This window comes from Diceros bicornis, chromosome 19 (genome assembly GCF_020826845.1).
Source record: "Diceros bicornis minor isolate mBicDic1 chromosome 19, mDicBic1.mat.cur, whole genome shotgun sequence".
NCBI lineage: Eukaryota > Metazoa > Chordata > Mammalia > Perissodactyla > Rhinocerotidae > Diceros > Diceros bicornis.
Window position 1 is genome coordinate 14,226,105 of NC_080758.1, and position 21,543 is coordinate 14,247,647.

The 21,543-nt window shown below is 46.5% G+C and overlaps 1 protein-coding gene across 20 annotated transcripts in view; it reads left to right on the top strand.

The window, feature by feature from the left end:
* Positions 1 to 1,516: 1,516 nt before the first annotated feature.
* ZMYND8 (zinc finger MYND-type containing 8) overlaps positions 1,517 to 21,543 on the top strand; it is a 127,956-nt gene continuing 107,929 nt past the window's right edge. For 10 of the 20 annotated variants that reach the window (XM_058562535.1, XM_058562537.1, XM_058562541.1 and 7 more), the window contains exon 1: positions 1,517 to 1,599. In XM_058562535.1, coding sequence (XP_058418518.1) covers positions 1,556 to 1,599 — 44 coding nt within the window. In that variant the 5' untranslated portion in view covers positions 1,517 to 1,555. Of the gene's footprint in view, positions 1,600 to 14,084; positions 14,897 to 15,830; positions 16,073 to 21,543 lie in introns of those variants that run through there. The other 10 variants (XM_058562549.1, XM_058562548.1, XM_058562552.1 and 7 more) reach the window with 7 other exon arrangements.

A 21,543-nucleotide genomic window follows, 5' to 3' on the forward strand; every position in this document is an offset into this window, starting at 1 on the left:
GTACTTAGACTAAAAGATTCTTGGTTGTTTATCTGAAATTCACATTTAGCTGGGCATCCCATATTTTTATTTGTTAAACCTACCACCCCACAGAGATTCTGACGTCAGGCTGGTGGAGGCCCGGGGTGTGGCTGAGACAGGAGGCCTTGGAATGAGCCACCAGCCCTGGGGCTGGTGAGCCAGGGGGTGGGTAGGAGCCACGAGAAGGGGCAAAGACGGGAAGGCCCAGAATCCCTGCGATGTCTGCAGCCTCCTGCCCCAGGGTGATCCACCAGTCCTGCCCCGGGGACTTCAGCCTCAGCTCCTCAGCTGCTCCTTTGTTTGAGCTGCTCCTCGGGAATTCCAAGCAGCGAGCTTTGTGCTGACCCGCCCTGCTCGGCGGCTCCTCTGGGCCACTCCCACTTCCATTTACACACAAATCCCTGTAGCTTCCTTTTGTAACCTGGTTACTCCCAGCCAGCTTCAGTTTTCCTGCATCCTCATTAAAACTCAACTCTCCTAATTCTTGGACTTGAAAATTGGGGATTCGGGGATCCTCGCATTTGATTCATTCAGCCATTCCCTGTTTAACATTCACCAAATTATTTTTGAGCACCTACTATGTGCCAGGGAGATAGAGAATTGAACAAGAGGCACTAAATAAGAAATCAATAATAGGAATTTATACTCAGTTACTAAACATGTATTACATATTAAATTATGATTGCCATAAGCACCTTATAGCAGGGGGATCCATTTTATTGAAAAGTGGGTCCAGGAAGGCTACCTTGAAGAAATGAATTTTGTGTTTTTTTTTTTAAATAATTTTATTTATTTTTTTATTTTTCCCCCCAAAGCCCCAGTAGATAGTTGTATGTCATAGCTGCACATCCTTCCAGTTGCTGTATGTGGGACGCGGCCTCAGCATGGCCGGAGAAGCGGTGCCTCGGTGCGCACCGAGGATTTGAACCCTGGCCGCCAGCAGCGCCAGCAGCGGAGCGCCCGCACTTAACCACTAAGCCACAGGGCCGGCCCCTGTGTTGGGTTTTGAAGGATGTGTAGGAGATACCTGATAACAACAGTGATAACTAAGTGGTGCCAGACACAGCGCTAAATAATGACTTTTACTACTGGAACTGATTTAATCCTGATGACGCTCTGGGAGGTGTTATTATCCACATTTCACAGGCCCAGAGAGGTTAAGTTACTCGCACAAGGTCACACAGTGAGTGAATGGCAGCGTTAGGATTTGAACCTTCCAGGCTGGCTGGGGTCTGGCTGGAGCTCAGAGAATGGAGCTGAAGTTGGAGAAGGGAATCCTGCAGGCCCGCGAAGGCTCACTTAAGAATTTGAGACTTTGGCCAGAGAACAATGGGAAACCTTTGAAGGGTCTTAGAGGTGGGGGGTGGGAGATGGGGGTGTGTCCTGGTCCAAATTGAAATTTCAAAAGATCCCTCTGGCTGCTGAGGGTGGGGGATGGGAGCTGCCTGGGGCCTGGGGGCTGGTGGGAGGCTGTTCCCTTCCTGCCCAGATAACAGATAATGGTGGCTCCAGAGCCAGCCACCAGCTCTGCAGAATGGAGCTACGCGGCCGGAATCGACCGTGGAAGACGCTCAGGAGGTAAATCCCACGGGGCTCTGGGGTGGGAGCGGGGAGAGGAGAGGTCAAGGGTGACATCCAGGTCTGGGGCTTGCAGAACTGGATGGGAAATCCGGGAGCTTGGTGGCCTGAGAACACCTGAGAGTTGAGTTTTGACCAAATTGCTCTATGTCTGGGATTTCTTTCTGCCTTTGGTGTGTTTTTTGTTGTTGTTGCTAAATTGGTTCCTATCGCCTTTGAGTGTTTCCTGTCTGTTTTGTTTCCCTTTCTCCATAGTATTTGTTTCTCGGTATTTTAGAGACCAAGAGGGCTTAGACTTCATTTTTGTTCTGAATGTCTTCCTTTTTCAGACGGGTAAATTACTTAATCTCTCTGCGCCTCAGTTTTCTCATCTGTAAAATGAGGGTAATAATGGTACCTGGTTCCCAGAGTTATTGGGAGGATTAAATTAATTAATACCTAAAATGTGCTTAGAACAGTGCCTGGCACGTGGTGAACCTCGATAAGTGCAAGGCGCTCTTCCAAGGTGAAGATGATAATATGGATGCTGCTGCTGTTGTCATGACAACGAGGAGGGCGATGGAGGCAGGGGTGGCTGTGGAAGGAGGCTAAAGCCCAGAGAAGTCACTCCAGTTACTTAGCAAGTATATGTTCAGCGTTTTTTGTACCCGGTAACAACCAAACTATTTAAGAAGTTAAAAGCTCAAGGAATTTACATTACACTCAAATAAGCTTTGAGACACTCTTGAGTGCCAGACCTGCTCTAGACCCTGGGTGACAACAGTATATATGAAAACGACACGTTTCCTGCCTGGAAAAGCAAATATAACAACACTTAATTTTAGAATGTGTTAAGTGCTGGGGAGAAAATAAAACTGCTGTTGTGACATGATGTGATCCCAGGGGGCCTCCTGGAGGAGGTGACATTTGGTCCTGGATCTGAAGCAGAAGGAATAAGTGCAAAGCTCCATAAGGGGTGGGATCTAGTTTGGCAGGAGACAACTGGCACATTTCGAGGACCCCAAAGTAGGTCAAGGTGGCTGGAGGGCAGTAAATAGCTGAACGGGAGAATTAGTTGATTTATATTTCTACATACCGCCATCGATGAAATTACTGGTATTCGACTTTTTAGATTCATATGCAAATTTTAACTGCATGCAGTTCAACCTAATAGATTGTGCAAGAAGTTACAAAGTCCAAATTGGGGCCATGGTTGATGCACTGGAGATCTTGTATAGATACTTCAGGTAAGAAGAAAAGGCCACTCATTAGACAAATATTTATCGAGAAACTATTACGCCCCAGGCCTATGCTGGCCCCGGGAACACTGGTGAACAGATATACAAGTCCCTGCCTTAGTACAGAGGCAAAAAGTAAGTAAACAAAGAAATACGGTGCTTAGATGTTGTGCTAAGTCCTAGGAAGAAAATAACATGGCGACGTCCCAGAAAACGTAAGGGAGTCTGCGTCAGATGGCTGGTCAGGAGAGGGCTCTGGCAAGAGGTGGGACCTGAGTCGAGAAGGAGCCACATGTGAAGGAAGGTGTTCCGGGGGAGAGACTGGGCGCATGAGACTCGAGGTGGAGCGAGCCTGGAGAGGCTGAGGAGGAGCTGAGGACGGAGGCCAGTGCTCCCAGCGCAGAGGGAGGGAGGGGGAGTCATCTTAAAGTAGCCCGGAGGGGGCTCTGCAGGCCATGCTCAGAGCAACAGGATTTTCTTCCGAAAGAGAGAGTTGCAAAGGTTTTCTGTAAAGACCAGAGAGTAAATATTTTAGGCTTTGAGGGCCACATATGGTCTCTGTTGCAACTATTCAGCCTTGCCATTGTGGCACAAAAGCAGCGTGGACTATAAACTAATGAATGTCCATGGCCGTGTTGCATTAAAACTTGACTTGTGGACGCTGAAATTTGAATTTCATATAATTCATGCAGGCCACAAATTTTTATTTTTGATTTTCTTCAACCATTTTAAAGTGTAAAAAGCCATTTTTAGCTAGAGGGCCAGACAAAAACAGGTGTGGGCTGGATTTGGCCCCGGGGCTGTAGTTTGCAGACTACTGTTCTGAAGTCATGGGAAACCATTGGAGGGTTCTGAGCAGGGGAATGAAAGGTTGTGATTTATGGTGGGAAGGTATGAAGACATGGCTCAGTGCCAGAAAGTGGATGTAACTCTGTAGAAACGAGCAATCATTTAGTCATTCAACAAACACCGAGTTCCTGTAATAGATAGTCATGATGCTGCTGGAGGGGACCCAGGATCTGTAAAACACAGTTCTACACTCACAGAGTTTATAACATAGCAGGGGAGTTCGAGAGCGAGATACAAATACTTACAACTTTAAGGTCAAAAGAGAGACACAAAAAAAGCAAAAGTTGCATTGAAAAATAGCAAGGTGGAGGACAGAGGTGGCTGGAGTGGAGTGAGCTGGGGGAGCTGGTAGGAGTTGAGGGGAGGGCATGCAGAGGAATTGGGATTTTATCCCACGTGAGATGAGCAGGCTGTGGAAGGCTTTTTTAATTGTGATAAAATACACATAATGTAAAATTTACCATTTTACCCATTTTAAAGTGTACAATCCAGTGGCATTACGTACATTCACAATGTTGTGCAACTGCTACTATCTAGTTCCAGAACTTTTTCATCACCCCAAAAGGAAAAACCCTGTACCCATTAAGCAGTCACTCCTCATTTCCCCTCTCCCCAGTCCCTGGCAACCATAAATCCACTCTCTGTCTCTATGGATTTGCCTATTCTGGATATTTCATATAAATGGAATTGTACAACATGTGGCTTTTTGTGTCTGGCTTCTTTTACTTAGCATAACGTTTTCAAGGTTCATCTATGTTGTAGTATGCATCAGTACTTCGTTCCTTTTTATGGCTGAGTAATATTCCATTGTGTGCATATACCACATTTTGTTTATCCATTCATCTGTTGATGGACAATTGGGTTACTTCCACCTTTTGGCTATTGTGAATAGTGCTGCCCATGGACGATTTTGAGCAGGCAGGTAACATCTTGTTAACGGGATCCCTCTGTGAGGGATGCCGTGTGAGGAGGAGCCCAGAGAGGGCAGGAGGGGAGGCAAGAGACCAGTTAGAACAGGATTCTTAGCCTTGATTGCACAGTGCGATCCCCTGGAGGGTAAAGCATGCAGTCCAGCAGAACTGGGGCAGAAGCCCCAGGTGATTCTAAAGTGAAAGGGGATGGAGGACTGGGAACCACTGGGGAGAAGGCTACAGGGGTCCAATGGGTGAGCAGGGGCGGTGGGCTGATTGAAGGGATTGGGTGATGCGCAGCCATGTTCAGAATACACTCTGAGGGCAGATTCCCAGGCTTGTTGATGGTTTGGATGGGGGCTGTGAGCGAAGAGGGGTAGTCGAGGGTGGAGGTTTGAAGCAACCAGTGAAGGGCGAGTCTGTTGACCAGGATGGGGAGCCCTGCAGAGGAGCTGGTGTGAGGGGGGTTGAGAAGTTGGGTTTGCCGTGCTCAGTGGGAGGGCCCAGGAGCCCCCCAGGCTGAGAAGTCACACAGGCAGGGGCATGTGTTCTGGGGGTGTGGGAGCTCAGGAGCCAAGCAGGCCCCCAGGCGAGAAGTCAGGAAAGACCCTCTGGACATGAGGTGGCACCTGGGATATGAAGGGTGGGTGTCATTCCAACAAGGGACGCAGGGAGAGCAAGCCATGGTGGGTGACACTTGGGACATACTTTCCAGCTGCAGTGAGAAATGGAGGTGAGGTGGGAAAGTCAAATGTGGAGCCAGATTCCAGGTCCTGATGGAGGAGTCAGGGTTGCATTTAATTAGTGGGGAATTGCTGAATGTTTTTTGAATACAGAAATGAAAGTAATTGTAGCCAACGTTTGTTTTGAAAGTTCTGTTTATGGCAGGTGTTTTCATATCCATTAATTCATTTAATCTTCAGTACAACCTTATGAGACAGGAAGTACTATTCTTATTTTATAGGTGGAAAACCAGGTGTAGAGAGTTATGCAAATTATTTAGGGTTCTGCAGCGAGACAGTGGCAGACATCATCCCAAGTAGCTTGGATCCTGCGTGCACATGGGCTTAATTACCTTTCCATGGTGCTCTCATGTGGGGTACAATTGGAGATGGTGTGGACTAGATGTGTGTTGGAGGGTGGAAAGGTAATTTGCCTTTCTATGGACAAGAGTTATTTGCATTACTATTTTCTACAAGTTACAGAGTCAGAAAATAGCCCCAAAACAATGAAAGGTGCTGGTGACCCAATGGGTAAGCTAGACAGGCTATATACTTACCTTTTTTTTTTTCTATTTCATACTCTTTCACAATTTTCCTGTTACATTTATTAATTATTTTTTTAATTGATGTTTTAATAGTTTTTAACATTGTGAAATTTTGGCTTGTACATTTTTGTTTGTCCGTCACCATATATATGACTCCCTTCACCCCTTGTGCCCACCCCCCACCCCCATTGCCCCTGGTAACCACAATACAATTTTCTCTGTCCATGTGTTGGTTTATATTCCACATATGAGTGAGATCATACAGTGTTTGTCTTTCTCTTTCTGGCTTATTTCACTTAACATAATACACTCCAGGCCCATCCATGTTGTTGCAGATGGGACGATTTTGTCTTTTTTTTATGGCTGAGTAGTATTCCATTATATATATATATACACACACCACATTTTCTTAATCCAATCATCAGTTGAGGGACACTTAGGTTGCTTCCATTTCTTGGTTATATTGAATAACGCTGCAATGAACATAGGGGTGCATAAGCCTCTTTGGATTGTTGATTTCAGGTGCGTTGGATAGATTCCCAGTAGTGGGATTGCTGGGTCATAGGGCATCTCTATTTCTAATTCTTTGAGGAATCTCCATACTGTTTTCCATAGAGGCTGCACCAGTTTGCATTCCCACCAGCTGTGTATGAGGGTTCCTGTTTCTCCACAACCTCTCCAACATTTGTTTTTTGTCTTGGTGATTATAGCCATTCTAACGGGCGTGAGGTGATATCTTAGTGTTGTTTTGATTTGCATTTCCCTGATGATTAGTGATGTTGAACATCTTTTCTTGTGCCTATTGGCCATCTGTATATCTTCTTTGGAGAAGTGTCTGTTCATTTCCTCTGCCCATTTTTTGATCGGGTTGTTTGTTTTTTTGTTGTTCAGTTGTGTGAGTTCTTTATATATTATGGAGATCAACCCCTTGTCAGATGTATGTTTTGCAAATATTCTCTCCCAGCTGGTGGGTTGTCTGTTCATCTTGATCCTGGTTTCGTTTGTCTTATAGAAGCTCTTTAATCTGATAAAGTCCCACTTGTTTATTTTTTCTTTAGTTTCCCTAGTCTGGGTAGGCATGTCATCCGAAAAGATTCCTTTATGACCAATGTCAAATAGTGTGTTGCCTATATTTTCTTCTATGAGTTTTATAGTTTCAGGTCTCACCTTCAGGTCTTGGATCCATTTTGAGTTAATTTTTGTGAATGGCGATAGCAGATGGTCCACTTTCATTCTTTTGCATGTGGCTGTCCAGTTTTCCCAACACCATTTATTGAAGAGACTTTCCTTTCTCCATTGTATGTTCTTAGCACCTTTGTCGAAAATTAGCTGTCCGTATATGTGTCGTTTTATTTCTGGGCTTTCAATTCTGTTCCATTGATCTGTGTGTCTGTTTTTGTACCAGTACCATGATGTTTTGATTACTATTGCTTTGTAGTATGTTTTGAAGTCAGGGATTGTGATACCTCCTGCTTTGTTCTTTTTTCTTAGAATTGCTTTAGCTCTTCGGGGTCTTTTGTTGCCCCATATAAATTTTAGTATTCTTTTTTCTATTTCTGTGAAGAATGTCATTGGGATTGTAATTGGGATTGCATTGAATCTGTAGATTGCTTTAGGTAATATAGGCATTTTAACTATGTTTATTCTTCCAATCCATGTGCATAGGATATCTTTCCATTTCTTTATGTCATCATTGATTTCTTTCAATAATGTCTTGTAATTCTCATTGTTTAGGTCATTCACCTCCTTGGTAAGATTATTCCTAGGTATTTTATTCTTTTTGATGCAATTGTAAATGGTATTATCTTTTTGAGCTCTTTTTCTGTTAGTTCATTATTAGCATATAGAAATGCAACGGATTTTTGTAGATTGATTTTGTACCCTGCAACTTTGCTGTAGTTGTTGATTATTTCTAATAGTTTTCCAACGGATTCTTTAGGGTTTTCTATATATAAAATCATGTCATCTGCAAATAGTGAGAGTTTCACTTCTTCGTTACCTATTTGGATTCCTTTTATTCCTTTTTCTTGCCTAATTGCTCTGGCCAAAACCTCCAGTACTATGTTGAAGAGGAGTTATTAATTTATTTTTGAAGAAGTAATACAATCACATTGTTGGTTGACATGCAAAAGATATAAAACGTATAATGGTGAAAAGTCTCCTTCCCACTCTTGACTCCTGGCCATCTGGTACCCCTTGGATGCAACCACTGTTAGCCATTTCTTAAGTATGCTTCCAAGAAATTCTATACATAATTAGCAAACATGTTAAGAAAAAGATACACAGAGAGGCTTGTGTATTTTTTAAAAACTGACATTATATTCCACATATTGTTTTTTTAACTCAACAATATGTCTCAGATTGTTCCATATCAGTACATAAAAGTTCCCAGATTCTTTTTTCACAGCTGCATAGTATTCTATTGTGTGGCAGAACCATGTTTATTTAATCATCCCTTATTGATGGCATGGTGACTTCTGAGTAAATGGCTAACTGAAAGGCATTAAGGAGTGGTGAGTAGTGGGGTAGAGGAGACTGCAGGAGCAGCTTTCTTAGCGGAATGGGACTATTAATAGTTCCTACCTCAGTTTCCTCCTCTAGGAAATGGGGTTGGTGATTCTTTTATTTATTTATTTTTTTTGTGAGGAAGATCGGCCCTGAGCTAACATCTGCCAATCCTCCTCTTTTTGCTGAGGAAGACTGGCCCTGGGCTAACATCCGTGCCCATCTTCCTCCACTTTATATGGGACGCCACCACAGCATGGCCTGACAAGTGGTGCGTCCGTGCACACCCGGGATCCAAACCTGCGAACCCCGGGCCACCGCAGTGGAGTGCGCGCACTTAACCGCTTGCGCCACTGGGCCGGCCCAAGGGGTTGGTGATTCTAATGGTGCACACCTCATAGGGTTGTAAGGGTAAATAGGTTAGTTCATGTAAATTGCTTAGAATAGTACCTGACACCGTGCTTGGAATCAGAATTTATCATTATCTTCCTTTGGAAAGTTTGATGGGGAAAGAAGGAAGAAAACTGGGTTGGAAGCATCCAGAAAATACCTTTTCAAGAGTAAGTGGAGAGCGAAATAGTAACAGCAACAAAATGAGCATGGACTGTGTGTTGTGTTGTTACAAGTCCTTGGCAGGACTGAGCCCTGGAATGTTTCCAGGTAGGTATTCTGTTTGCTCCCATTGTACAGATGAGGAAATCAAGGCACGGAGGATTTCGTATGTCAAGCAGGACTGCTCAGCCGGCAACTGGGGATGCTGGATTGACACCCAGAAGGTCTGTTGCCAACAGCCACACACTCAACTCCTGCGGGGTTCTGCCTCTTGATGTGGGGAAGAAAGGAAAAAGGCTAAGGGACTCAGATAGGAAGGCATGTGACAGAGGGAGCAGGGTGAGGGGATGCTGGGAGTGTTGGGCTGGGGAATCCTGCTTTCCGCAGCAGGTGTGAGGCAGGAAGGAAGATGCAGACACACCGAGGCCAGAGGAGGGAACTGGCTTGCCTTAGGTGGTTTGGGGAAGTGGGGAGATGGGCTGAGCGGAAGATGGAGTGTAAAGGCCAGGAGGAGGGAGGGAACGGGTTAGGCGGTGGGAAGAACAGATGGACCATCCGAGTGGCTGCAGCGGAGTGAGCCGTGGGGGCTGGGAAGGAGACAGATGAAGTCAGAGATCAGGAGGGGGCACTGATCCTGGAGGGAGGCAGGGGGCCATTTTTAGCACTGGGGCTTTGACTGAGTGAGATGGGAGCTACTGATGGATTTTGAGCAGAGGAGGGACAAGATCTGACTTGTTTTAAAAGGCTTACTGGCTGCCTCTGTGTGTGTGTGTGAATCCTGAGTTTTCTTTGCAGTCCAGTCCCCCGCTCCCCCCGGCAAGCGCCTGCAAGGGCAGAAGGAGGGGGGCTCCGGTGGGCGACTACTGCAACCATCCAGGTGGGAGATGAGCTCTAATACACATGGAGCAGGGTGTAGACCCTGAGGGCACAATGGTGAAGGACTCAGACAACGACTTTGCCTCATGGAAGTTCTGTCTAGTGCAGAGTTTCTCAGCCTCTGGAACTAGTGACACTTGGGCCTGGCTGGTGTTCTGTTGCGGGGGCTGTCCTGTGCCTTGTAGGGTGTTCAGCAGCATCCTGGTCTCTAACCTTTAGATGCCGGTAGCCTCCCCCTCCTAGATGTGACAACCCAAAATGTCTCCAGACCCTGCACTGGTCTAGTGGGAGAGAAACAAACTGAGCAAATAAACGTGTTCTTTCCATAACGGTCTTTGCTAGGAAGTAAAAAGAGCAGGTAAGGGGAAGTCCCAAATCTTCTTCCTTGTGGTGTTCATTTTGTTCCTGCATCCTGTCCATCCCTCCCCACCCGCCCTGCGGCCATCTGCCTGATGGTCATGCACCAACCCCCTGCTCTTTCCACGTGCCCTTCTCTCCTCCCTCCATTTGCCTAACTCTGCCAGTCGCTCCTAGAAAGAAGTGAAAAAAAGAAAAGACCTTCCAGAGGACACCTCTTCTCCGAGGTAGGGACAAGTCCTAACTGCCTCTTTGTGGCTGTAACATGACTCGGTCAGCTCCGTGCTCTGAAGGTGAGCCCTTCTGTCACCATGCCCGAAGTTGGCCTCTGTTCCAATTGGCCAAAAAGGAACAAAACAAAACAAGATATTTAAAACACTTCCCTGCCCGAATCCCGGCCGTTTCTCATAACGGACAGAGAGGCCTGCTGCTCGGTTGAGGCAGATAACTCCAAGCGTGCTTATTTTCATAGTCAGCCGAACAGGCTATCTCGGGATGCAGCTTGCCGAGGCTGTTCCTCCTGCTGCTCGCTGGCTGCAGGCCAGGCCGAGTGGAGAGCCATGTCGGGGAGGCCAGGCTCCGGCTAGTAAGGTGCCTGGGGAAGGGAGCGGGGTCAGCCCTTCCTCTCCTTTGAGGCCAGCTTTATCACCAAGACGTTCTGCCTGGCTTCCTCCAGCCTGCTTCTGTCCCCCGATTCTCTCTGTCCCCCGGGAATATTAAGAGACACACGTTTTAATCTATTTTTATTAGTTCATTGCTTATTAAGATCACCACGGAACCTGCTTGTTTAGGCCTGTGCTGCCTTTTCTTTTTTTGTTTAAAGATTTTATTTATTTATTTATTTTCCCCCCCAAAGCCCCAGTAGATAGTTGTGTGTCATAGCTGCACATCCCTCTAGTTGCTGTATGTGGGACATGGCCTCAGCATGGCCGGAGAAGCGGTGGGTCAGTGCGCGCCCGGATCCGAACCCGGGCCGCCAGCAGCGGAGCGCGCGCACTTAACCACTAAGCCATGGGGCCTGCCCTGTGCTGCCTTTTCTATCCAAGGCCACATGGTTGGGTTTTTTCCTTCCACTTCATTTAAGCCAAGGTTTCTCCACCTTGGCGCTGTGGACGTTTTGGATCACATAATTCCTTGTGGGGCTGTCCTGTGCTCTAGCAGCATCCCTGGTCTCCACCCACTAGATGCCATTAGCTCCTCTCCCCCCAAGTTGTGACCACCCAAAAGTCTCCAGACATTGCCACATATCCCCTGGGGGGCAAAACCATCCCTGGTTGAGAACCACCGATTTCAAGGAATAGAAGAGCCTGATTTTAGAGATGGCAAAGTATTCCCCTTGACATCTTGCTGGAGGTTTGTAGGGAGAGAGGAGCTTTTTCTGGGCCTTCGAATGAGTCTGATCTAAAGGTCTCCCAGCTCCCTCCTTCAGTACTTGAAGCTCATTCTCGAAGGAGTTGACCTCCTAAAAGAAAACACAGATCATGCAGTTGCTGTTGGTAGATTTTAGCCTTGTTTCTGCTCTGTTTGGTTCGGCTTCTCTTTTTTTTTTCTTTTTTTCTTTAGAGACAGGTGAAGGTATAAGGTTTAGGGACGTGGAATCATAACTGGGTTGGAAGTCTGGTCTCTGGCACTTGCCAGCTGTGTGACCTTGGGCAGCTCACTTCATCTCTCTGGGCTTAGTTCCAGGTCTCTAACAATGCTCCCTCCCTCACGGAGTCAGTCTGTGTGAAGTGCTGATTTAGCACAGTGCCTGGCCCAGGGCGAGCATGCAGTAGCTGCTGGGACCACTCTGTGCAAGGCGGGGGGGGGGGGGGGGGGGGGGGTTTGAGAAGGGCCACTGAATGATCTCTAGATGGAGGCCAGGAACATTTGCCTTCTTTATTTCTCGCTTATCAGCCACATTCCATCAAGCCCAGGACTGGCCCTTAGTAGGCCTGCCCTGGGCTTCTTTTTCAATCCGTGTCCCTCCCAGGATTCCATCTGCCACCATACCTTTGTCTCTGTCCCCAGCCGAATTGCTGTTTTCCAGATAACCTCAGACCTACGCGAATGCCAACAGCATTCCTCTCACAGAGCTGAGCTGCCAGAATAAGCCGGCAGCTTCCTGCTCTTTGCCCCAGAAAGCATTTCAAGTGATCAGAGAGAGAGAGAGGGAGGAAGGGGGAGGATGCAGCTGCTTATGCAACAAGCTTTAATCCCGGGTTAAAATCCACCACGCGCACCGGCGGCATATTTCATTTCCTCATTACTGGGTCGTGAAGTGAGTTGCACACGAGATCTGCCACTGACTCGCAGTCCTGTTTGTTCCCCCAAAAGCAGCCACCACAGACAAACGGCATTCCCGCTGGCATGACGGTGGAGGGCTGCTGCCCACAGCAAGGAGGAGGAGCAGGGTCTGATTAACTCTGGCCTCTGCCTCTTGTCCCCCATTTGGTCTCCCTGCACCCCCTTCCACTCCCAGGAAAAGGAGGTCCCTGCCTTCTGGTGGGGCCCATGTCTGTTGTCCTGAGTCCTGGACCTTTGTCAGGCTGGGTGGCGGTGGAGGTGTCCCTCCCTGCATCTTGGCCTCTTCAGCCTAAAATATAACAACGGCAGCAACAAAACCCCCTCCCTTTTTGTAAAGCCTGGGCTCTGCCCCTGCGGTACAGTGTGTTTGGTTTCCTGGCTGTTCCTGTTTGATATAAGATTCCCAGCCAGGAAGAATTTATGTACATGCGGTGGGCATCTGTCGTCCACGTGGGGGGGCGGGGGCAGGGAGAGCGGGCCATCAGCTCTGCGTTTTCTTTGTGGGAACGAATGGTGTGGGACAAGAGAGGCCCACGAGTCCTAATTTCAGGAGGAGAGGGGAGACTTTATTGGGCCATTGCTTTACCTCCTGGCATATGGCTGTGTCTCCTCTGGAAGCTTTCTCCAGCCTCTAAAGAATGATGTTTATTTAGCTTCTGTTGTTCCAGCTTGCTGTTTTAAAAAAATCTTGTTAATGAAGCACCTTGTCTTAAAAAAAAAAAAAAAAGGAAGAAAAGAGCAAGCATGGACATTTTAAGAGCCTTTCAGATTTGCCTTGTCTTTCTCAGAGTGCAGACCAACTACAAAGGCAGCTTTAGGGAGGAAACAGGCAAAGACCTCCTAATACTATAGAAATGGGTGGCATTATAAGCAGCTCTGAAAAACTAGTTAATATTTGACTGGGGAGCAGAGCCAGAGATGGGGGTGGGGGTGGGGCTGCCAAGTGTAGGGCTGTGTGTGAAATAGCTGTTCCATCTGCCTTCGGGGACGAAAAGAAGCCGCTCTCTGTGGAAATAAATTTAAGCCAGAATCCTTATAAAGCTCCTGGGATTTGTCTGCCCACTGAGGGCCCAGTTCCCCAAGAACACGCATACAGGGATGATTGTGACAGGAAGGGCCGAGCAGTGGGTGGAGGCCTGACTAATAATGGGGGTTCTTGTTCCCTCGCTGAGTTTGACATCTTTCTTTCTCCCTCTGGATTTAAATGGCTTCTCAGACGGAGAGGCACTGCCTGTGGCCTGGATTCAGAAGGTACACGCCTCCTTGGGAAGCAAAGACGAGAGACAGCAGCTCCCTCTCTCTCTCTCTCTCTGCATCTGCCGGGAGAGCTGCAGCTGGTATTTTTCCACAGGCCTTTGCTGCGATCGCAGGGCCTAGTTTTTCCCAGCCAGGCCCAGAGTCCGAGAGAGGGTTAATAGGCAGGAAGCTGCAGGCCTTGCAGACTAATACGGAAGTCAGATTTTTGTGTAACTGACAGGTTTAGCAGGCCTCGGACGTGGGGGAGGGGGCGGGAGGGGAAGGGAAGTTTGTAGATCTAGGCATGTGGCCTGCTAGGAGCGCCTTTGGCTTTTCTTAGGGTAAGAACGGAGAGGGGGCCCCGTGGCATCCTGGCAGGGAGGCAGGAACCCAGTATGGTTTTCCTCTTGAGTACTGAGGGAGAGAGGGGCGAGAGGTTAGCTCCTGGGCCAGGCAGATGGCTCTCTGGCCTGCATTTCCAGGAGGCATTTTGACAATGACTGTGCAATCTTGACCACTCTGCTCCCCTCCTCCCCGCAGCAGCCTGGCTCCTCCGTCCCCTGAAAAGCCCCGCTGCTCTTTAGCGATTTCTTGGGGCTCCCCTGTCCTGGCTGTTTTCCCCCAGCTCCTCAGCGGCCTGCCTCAAGCCCCTTTCTCTTGTCCCCTTGGCTGTCTTCCTGGGGCTCCCCCCTCCTCAGCTGCACTTCCCCCCCGGGGGGGGTGGAACCATTCTGCTGGATCCTTCTAGAAAAGGGCCAGCCTTCCTCCTAGCAAAGAGCCGTGTCAGAGGGGGCAGGTGAGGGTGAGCCCTTTCAGCTCACCCCAAAAACTGTCTTCCCAGTGGCCTCTGGGCTTCAGGCTTTGCTGGAGCAGGTCAGGCTGGCTGCCCTGGTTTGCCCGTGCCGGGAAATCTAGCCAGGGTGTGTGAGAAGTGCGTCTGGGGGCCCCTTTCCCAAGTTTTTCTTGCTGCAAAAGGCCTAGCTTAGCCTGTCTTTTTCTATGCACAGGATGGCTCTTGCTCACCAGAGCCTCACAAAGATAATCGCTCAGGAAGTGTTTCAGCCAATCCGGGGCCGCCTTACACTCCGATTTGCCGGGGCAGCCAATCGGGGATGAGCTTTTATTAGGCGGCCAGATCATCAAGCCGAAGTGCCAAACCCTTTTTCTGTGAGAACTAGGAGCCTGTCCTCCATGTTTTATAAGTATTGACATTACACAGTGTTAACAATGCATCCACAGAGGTAAGCTCGACTTTTTAACCATCTTTTCTCCCCCTCCCTCTGAGACATCCGAATTGTGGGCGAGCAGTGTGATTTCTCTGTGGCTGGCCGTGCCACACTCACCCCCACAGCACTTAGGTTAACTTGGAACTGTTTAGAGAGAATTTTTTTGCTTTCTTGGGTCACATGGCTAAGGAGCCATTAGCCATAGCTTGATTTTGCAAACTGGCAAGGGCCTGGCACACCTTTTCTTCCACCACTACATGGTGTTTCTGGAATAATTTGAAGCTAGATCCTGGTATGCCAAAAAAGAAGTTTTTTTTTTTTTTTTTTCCCTCCTCTCTCTTTCTCTCTCTCTCTCTGAGCAGTTTCCCCCCCTGCACTATTGTCTTCTCTTGTGTCACATGCCTGCTGGGGGAAGAAATGGAAGGTAAGCAGGCAGGCTCCTGTCCAAGGAGAGCTCATGGCAGACAGCAAAGCAGGCAAGTTTACCTCTCCAAAGAGGTTCTGGGAAGGCTGGACTCAGTTCTGACAAGAGAGGACCTGTGTTTTAAAAAGAACCAAGCCCTCAGCAGCAGAGCAGTGCTAAGGAGAGATTCTAGCTCCTGGGGCCTAGGTGGGTGGTGGTGTCTCTACATGGTCTTCTCTCTCCCTACAGGGTTTCTTCACTTGAAACTACATTGTTCAGCCTTTTTTCCTGACTTCTGTTGATACAGAGTGTTCTTCTGCAAGCCAGCCTACAGCCAGCAAATGTTTCTGAAAGTGTTTTCTAGGCTTTGGAGGAAGTTTTTGGAGAAGGGCTGGGGTGGGGTGGGGGGGCTGGGGGGAGAGATATTGGACAACATCCTGCAATAAATCTGTGAGGACTCTTTTTGAATCCCTTAGCTTTCTGTTCTTGCATGATTTTCAATGAACTAATGTATCTTTTATCCTTGTTTTCATTTTCCTTTCCCTTTTTTACATTGTATCACCCTCTGTCCTCCTGTGTGATGGAGTGCAGAGGAAATAAAATCATGTCTGTGGCTCATGACGGCATTCCATATTCAGTTGTTGGGTTGTGTTGTTGTGTGTGTGTGTTTTTAATAACCCCATGTAACTGTTTAAAAAAATTTCCTTTTTGATCAAGTCCCAAATCTGCCAGCCTGTTCTCTCTTCTTAACTGTGGAAAAATGAGACGGTTGCTTGAACATTTGTTGGGTAAGTAGAGCAATCCATTTCCTCTGTGACCATGTATAAAGAATTTGGCGAACATTTGGGGTCTGTTTGTAACAGGGGGTCTTCTCTACAGCAGTTGGGGGCTTTTTATTAGCAGGAACCAAATAAGGGCTTTTTAATAGTGTCTTGATTTTAGGTGACTGTTTGAATCCACTATTTTTCCTGATAACCTGCAGCTAGGATTGAAGATTACACTTCCTGTTTACCCTCAGACAGGGGAGAAATGTTCAGTTCATTGTGACTTGACTGGAGACCTTTAATTGGGTTTGTTTGGATATTAGAACTCTGGGTAGGTGATCTGCTTGTGAAATGTGACGAAAGTGCTTGTTCTTAGAGTCACAGAGCCTTAGACATTGGTGGGGCAGGAGCTGGTGGTGGAGGTGGTATGTGTGTGGGGGTGGTGTCAGTACTTAATGTTTTAGGATACTTACATGTAGTGCAAAATCCCATTCACCACCAAACTTGGTCCTTTTTCCAAGCCTGACCCACACATTTGTATGCACGCTTGCCTTTACTTATGATTTATTTCTCACTTTTTACATTTCCCCTGATCTCTTAATGCTGTAGTTAGAATTGAAGAGTGAAAAAACTAGACTCTCCTTTAGCATTAGCTTCAGAATTTCTCGAGACGTTCACTACATAAATTTCCAGCCTGGAGACCAATCCAGCGTGAATGTAAATGCTGGAAATATGTTCAGTTGCTGTGTTACGCCAACTTTATGGAGTCCATAATCTTTTTTTCTTTTAAATTAGTGCCCAGCTACCCACCTTTGAGCACCAGTAGGAAAAAAGCTCATTTAATAATGAGGAATGTACCAAATTCTAAGTTAAGAAAAGTCTGTCAGGCCAGCTTCTTAGACTAAAAATGCAAGCAGTTAATGACGTTATATACTTAAAACTGAACAGCGTGACTGCCCCACACAAGTATAAGTAAGTTCAGACACTTAGCTATTTTCTTTGTTCTTATCTCCTGCCTATAAATGGAAATTACATGTAGAAGTTCTTGTGGCCTCCCTAGAAGAAATATCTAATCACAAGACTCCTGGTTTGATGCCTTCAACGTTTACATAATGGTGTGTTTGTTGGGCTGGAAGGAAACCTCAGGGCAAGGCATTTGTCCTCTAAAAGCTTGCATTAAAATGGCTCCCACAGGTTTGCAAAGCCAAGATCTGTTTTCAAGTGTGCAGCCCCACCAAGTTCCCAGTCCTCGACCAAGCTAGCCACTTTTCCTCTGGTACTCACCAAGCATGAGTCTGTAAAAAGTTAATTGCTTTCAAAAGTAGCATTCTTTTCCAGTTTCACTAAGGGGGAAAAATAAATGTCTGCATTGCAGCAGGACTAGGTAGGGATAGCAGTGCTGGCTCACAGAACAGCCCAATGGGGTTCCTCTCTCCAGCTTTTGAACCAATAGACTTGGAGGAAAGGTTACAGATTGACAATTGCAGTGGCCGGACTGAGAACCGGCCTTCTCGAAATTTCTACCATCTCTGTTCCTTTTAGGAGAAGCAAATCCGCCAAGCTCAAGAGTCTCCTACATTCCATTCCTAGGGCCTCTCCCCCTCTCCTCTCTTTCTTTTTTACATCAAGGTAGAATGTTCTCTCTGCCACGATTGTAAATTGCAGAGGGAGGACCAGAATGTTGGGTTGTTTTCCTTTTTCCTTCTGCCTCCTCAGTCCCCAAAGAGGATGCACAGCTGCAAGGAACAAACACAGACACGCTGGAGCTTTTGATTCCTCTCTTTTTTTCCTTCAAGACCCTCCAGGATGGATTCACTTTTTGCTTTGGGAAATTAAGTGGCATTCACGTGGGGGAGGGGGAGTAACTGCTTTTATTAGCTCCAGAAAATGCTCAGTGTTCTGTCTGTAACTAGGAATTAATTATATATAATCACTCAGTAAACTTTCTACAGAGTTTTTCTAATTGCTGCCCATGAACATAGTTAGCCTGTTGGAGCACAGTCCAGTTACTTTTGTAATTAACAGCTCAAAGATTTGAGTCAGAAAGAAAGAAACAAGGGGGCCTCTTGGATTATAAATTAGGGATGAAAACAATAGCTTTTTTTTTTTTTCTTGTAACCCTTTTTCTTTTAAACAAAACATTCCCCCTTTTCTTTCTCTGGGAGAACAGGGGGCAAGTGCTTCAGGTCTTAAATGGGAAAGGGGGGAAAATGAGTCACTCTTTAAAAAGTAGGGTGACAGTAACCCAGAAAACCCTGAAGGCAAAGGTAGGTTTTTGCAAGTCCAACCACTTCAGATGTGTGATCTCTTTGTTTCTTTTTGCCTTCATTCCCCTTCTCTCTCCTGTGGCAGAGGCAACAAACATTTGTCAGCTGAGAAGCCCTAGGTCTGGCTTTGCCTCTGGTTGACCCTGAAAAGAAAGATACATGCAAAGTGCCTTGGCCACCGCAGCAGAGAATTAGTGAGGGAATCTGTTTAGAAGCCCTGTCTTGCTCTTAAATGCAAAAACAAGTAAGGATTCACCCTTGGCTTCAGGTTGCTAAGGCCATGGCTGCCCTTCCCCCTTCTCCCCACTCTCCTTACAGATAAACAAGCAGGCGGGAGCCATTTCAGCACTGCAGCTCGCTAGCTGCCAGGCTGTCCCTCCTCATCAAGATTACCTACCTACCGGCCGGCGAGGGGCCAGCCAGCCGCCCGTCCTTGCCCTGGCACAGCCTTGGGCACCATGCCCTCCTTTCTCCCCTGGAGCTAAAAAGCAGTCACCTTGAAACTCCCCACTCACAGCACCAGCAGAGTTCTGAGGCCAATTCTCAGACCTGTAACCGTAAATTACACGATCCACTATGAGGCTGTTCGCTTGGCCTCTGAAAGCGGGTTTTGCCAAACCCATTGTTAATTTTCAGGGCTCGTTGGGGGTGGACAAAAATCTAATTTGTGAGTATCCTGTGCATTGGCTAAGGGGAATGTTTTCCTGTTGTTTCTCCTCTGCAGACTCGGATTGTCTTTCCTTGATGTTAACTGTCTTAGGACTGGCTGGGTGTTTGGTGGCCGTTTTCAGGCTGAGAAACAGCCTTTTTATTTTACCTTGGCCTCAGACTGGGCTGTAGCCCTTCAGCTTGTCTTTTCAGATGCCTGCTGTCTTGAAGCACTTTCTTTTTACCTAGCGCCTTTTTGGTCTGGCTGCAAAGCTGGTTTCTAATATGCCAAGAAGGGGGAATGGGCTGCCTCCCCCGCCCCAGCATGCTCCCTTTTAACATTTTTTATGTTTGCACAGACACCTGTCTGCCTGCAGTTTATGCCACAGGGCTGCATAATTCCTAACCTTCCACCCACCTAATTCGAGGGCAAGGGGGCCTCATCCCAGAGCCTCATGGCGAAGGCTCAGGATCTAAAAGGGAAGGGTTTTCCTTAGGAACCTGTGACTTCACAAACTCCCCCTGTCATTGCAGATTTTTTTTTAAGCTTCTAAACGTTGGGTTGTTGGTGTCCTTTGGTTGAGCTTTTCCTAGTCTGATATTTAGGAAGGTGGCTTTGAAACTAGCAGGGCTGCTTCAACCAGAGCTACAGCTATGGAACAAACTGCTACCATTTTAGCTTCAATACAGGAATGAGGCAGTGTTGCCAGACGCCATTTTAAGAATCCTGCATAAATAGCTTAGCTACCGATGACTCTGCCTGTTTTAGGTGAGTGCTTATATAAAGCTGCTCTGCTAACCATTCCCTTCCCCCTCCAGATTTTTAAAAAAAATTAATTGCAGATTTAGGGAAGCATGGTTTTTTATTTTGATGTTCACTATTTTGTGCTCTAGAAGAGGAAGGTGTTGTGTCTTGGGGATTAAATATTTCTTACAGCCTGGACCAGTTTGGTATTTTGAATGAAAGTAAAAAGCTGAAGGAAAAGTCCTTTCGAATGATGCATGATTCTTGAATTGCTGTGCGAGCGATGATCCTCTTCTGTAGAACCAGTCTTGTGCATGCTGGTTATATATTCTAGATGGGTTAGATATTCTTGGTTAAAAGTCAAAGAGTAAGGGCACTTGGGGAAAAGAAATATCTGGGCACTGTGTATCCAGGCATTTTTCTGTCAAAACTAGATGTTTTCTCTTTTCTTTCTCTCTCTCTTTTGGAAGTGATGAGGGGATGAGATTCCTGGGAATTACGGACCAGCCTTGAGTCCTCAGAATTAATAATCAGAAGGCTTAAAACATCCTGGTGAGGTGCACCAGTTCTTCTGCAACTTTTAATTGCTCTTTTTCAGTGCATGCAGGTTAAGAAGTAAGCCTAGGTTTTCTTGCTCAGGCAGTGGGGAAGAAATCTTATTCTTTCTGGGACGGGATGGGATGGTCTTGGTTGTGTTTGCAGGCGCTGTTATTTCTTCTTTAATTGCCTGAAATGTCTCAGTTTGTGAAATCCAGAGGCAAGTGACTTAGGGTAAATGTGAGTGCGAGAGGTGGTGGTGGTGGGAACATACAATGTATACAACTAGTTGATGGTATGTTTTCCTTTTGGGGTGAGATGCTGTTGTTTGGTTTTTCAACTAATTTTACCCTTTTCTTTAGGGGGCCCCCAGCCACCCCAACAGACCTAAAAAAAAAAGTAGTTTGAAATAAGGGCTTGTTGTTCCATTGTGTTTGATTTAAATAATCCGGGTTGCTGGAAGCTAGCAGATACGGAAGGAAAGATGCTGTGTATTTTCTGAGACTTTAATGTGTTAATGACAGGAGTTCAAAGTCTTTTCTCCAGTTGCAGCTGCCTTTTCTTTTTCACAATCATTGTTATTTGACTGTTTTTTCCTCCCAATGACTGAACAGTTCTTAACCTAAATTGAGCAAGATCTGTGGGGCGTTCAGACAGGTACAAATCTTTTCTCACCACCACTTTTGATGTAATATTCGTAGTTTTTTCCCTCATAACATACTGGTGCTTAACACTAAACCAAAAAACGAGATCAGTGGTGTAGAAAAAAGGAAGTCCCTTTAGATGTGGCTATTCAAAATGACTAATTTTGCATTCTGGTCTTTGCTTTTGTAAATGAAGTTTTTTTTTTCCCCCCTTTTAATGCATAGACACTGCAATTTCCTTTAGTCAAATACAAGTTATTGTGTGTGTGTGTGTGTGTGTGTGCATGTGCGTGCACGAGTTCCCTTTGTAAGGATAGCTTGCTGATCTGTGAAAAAGATGGTTTTCTGAAATTGTTGTGCTTGAAATCCTTGGCTTAAGCTGGTGGTGCTATTGCTCAAGTTAAGTGATTATGGTGCCCACTTGTAATACTTGGAAAGATAAAACAGCTTAACTTTTTTCCCCCCTCTTTTCTGCTCCAGAATTGATTATCTTAAACTCAGCAGTAAATAGCCACCACATAACTAGTTTGCATTTTTTTAAACCTCTCAGCAGCATTCCTGCCTGGAGTATTCAGCTCTCCTCTAGGCTGTTACAAGCCAAATAATTGTTCTCTTGAATACAGCCCTCCTCCATGATCAATACACCTTTGAATG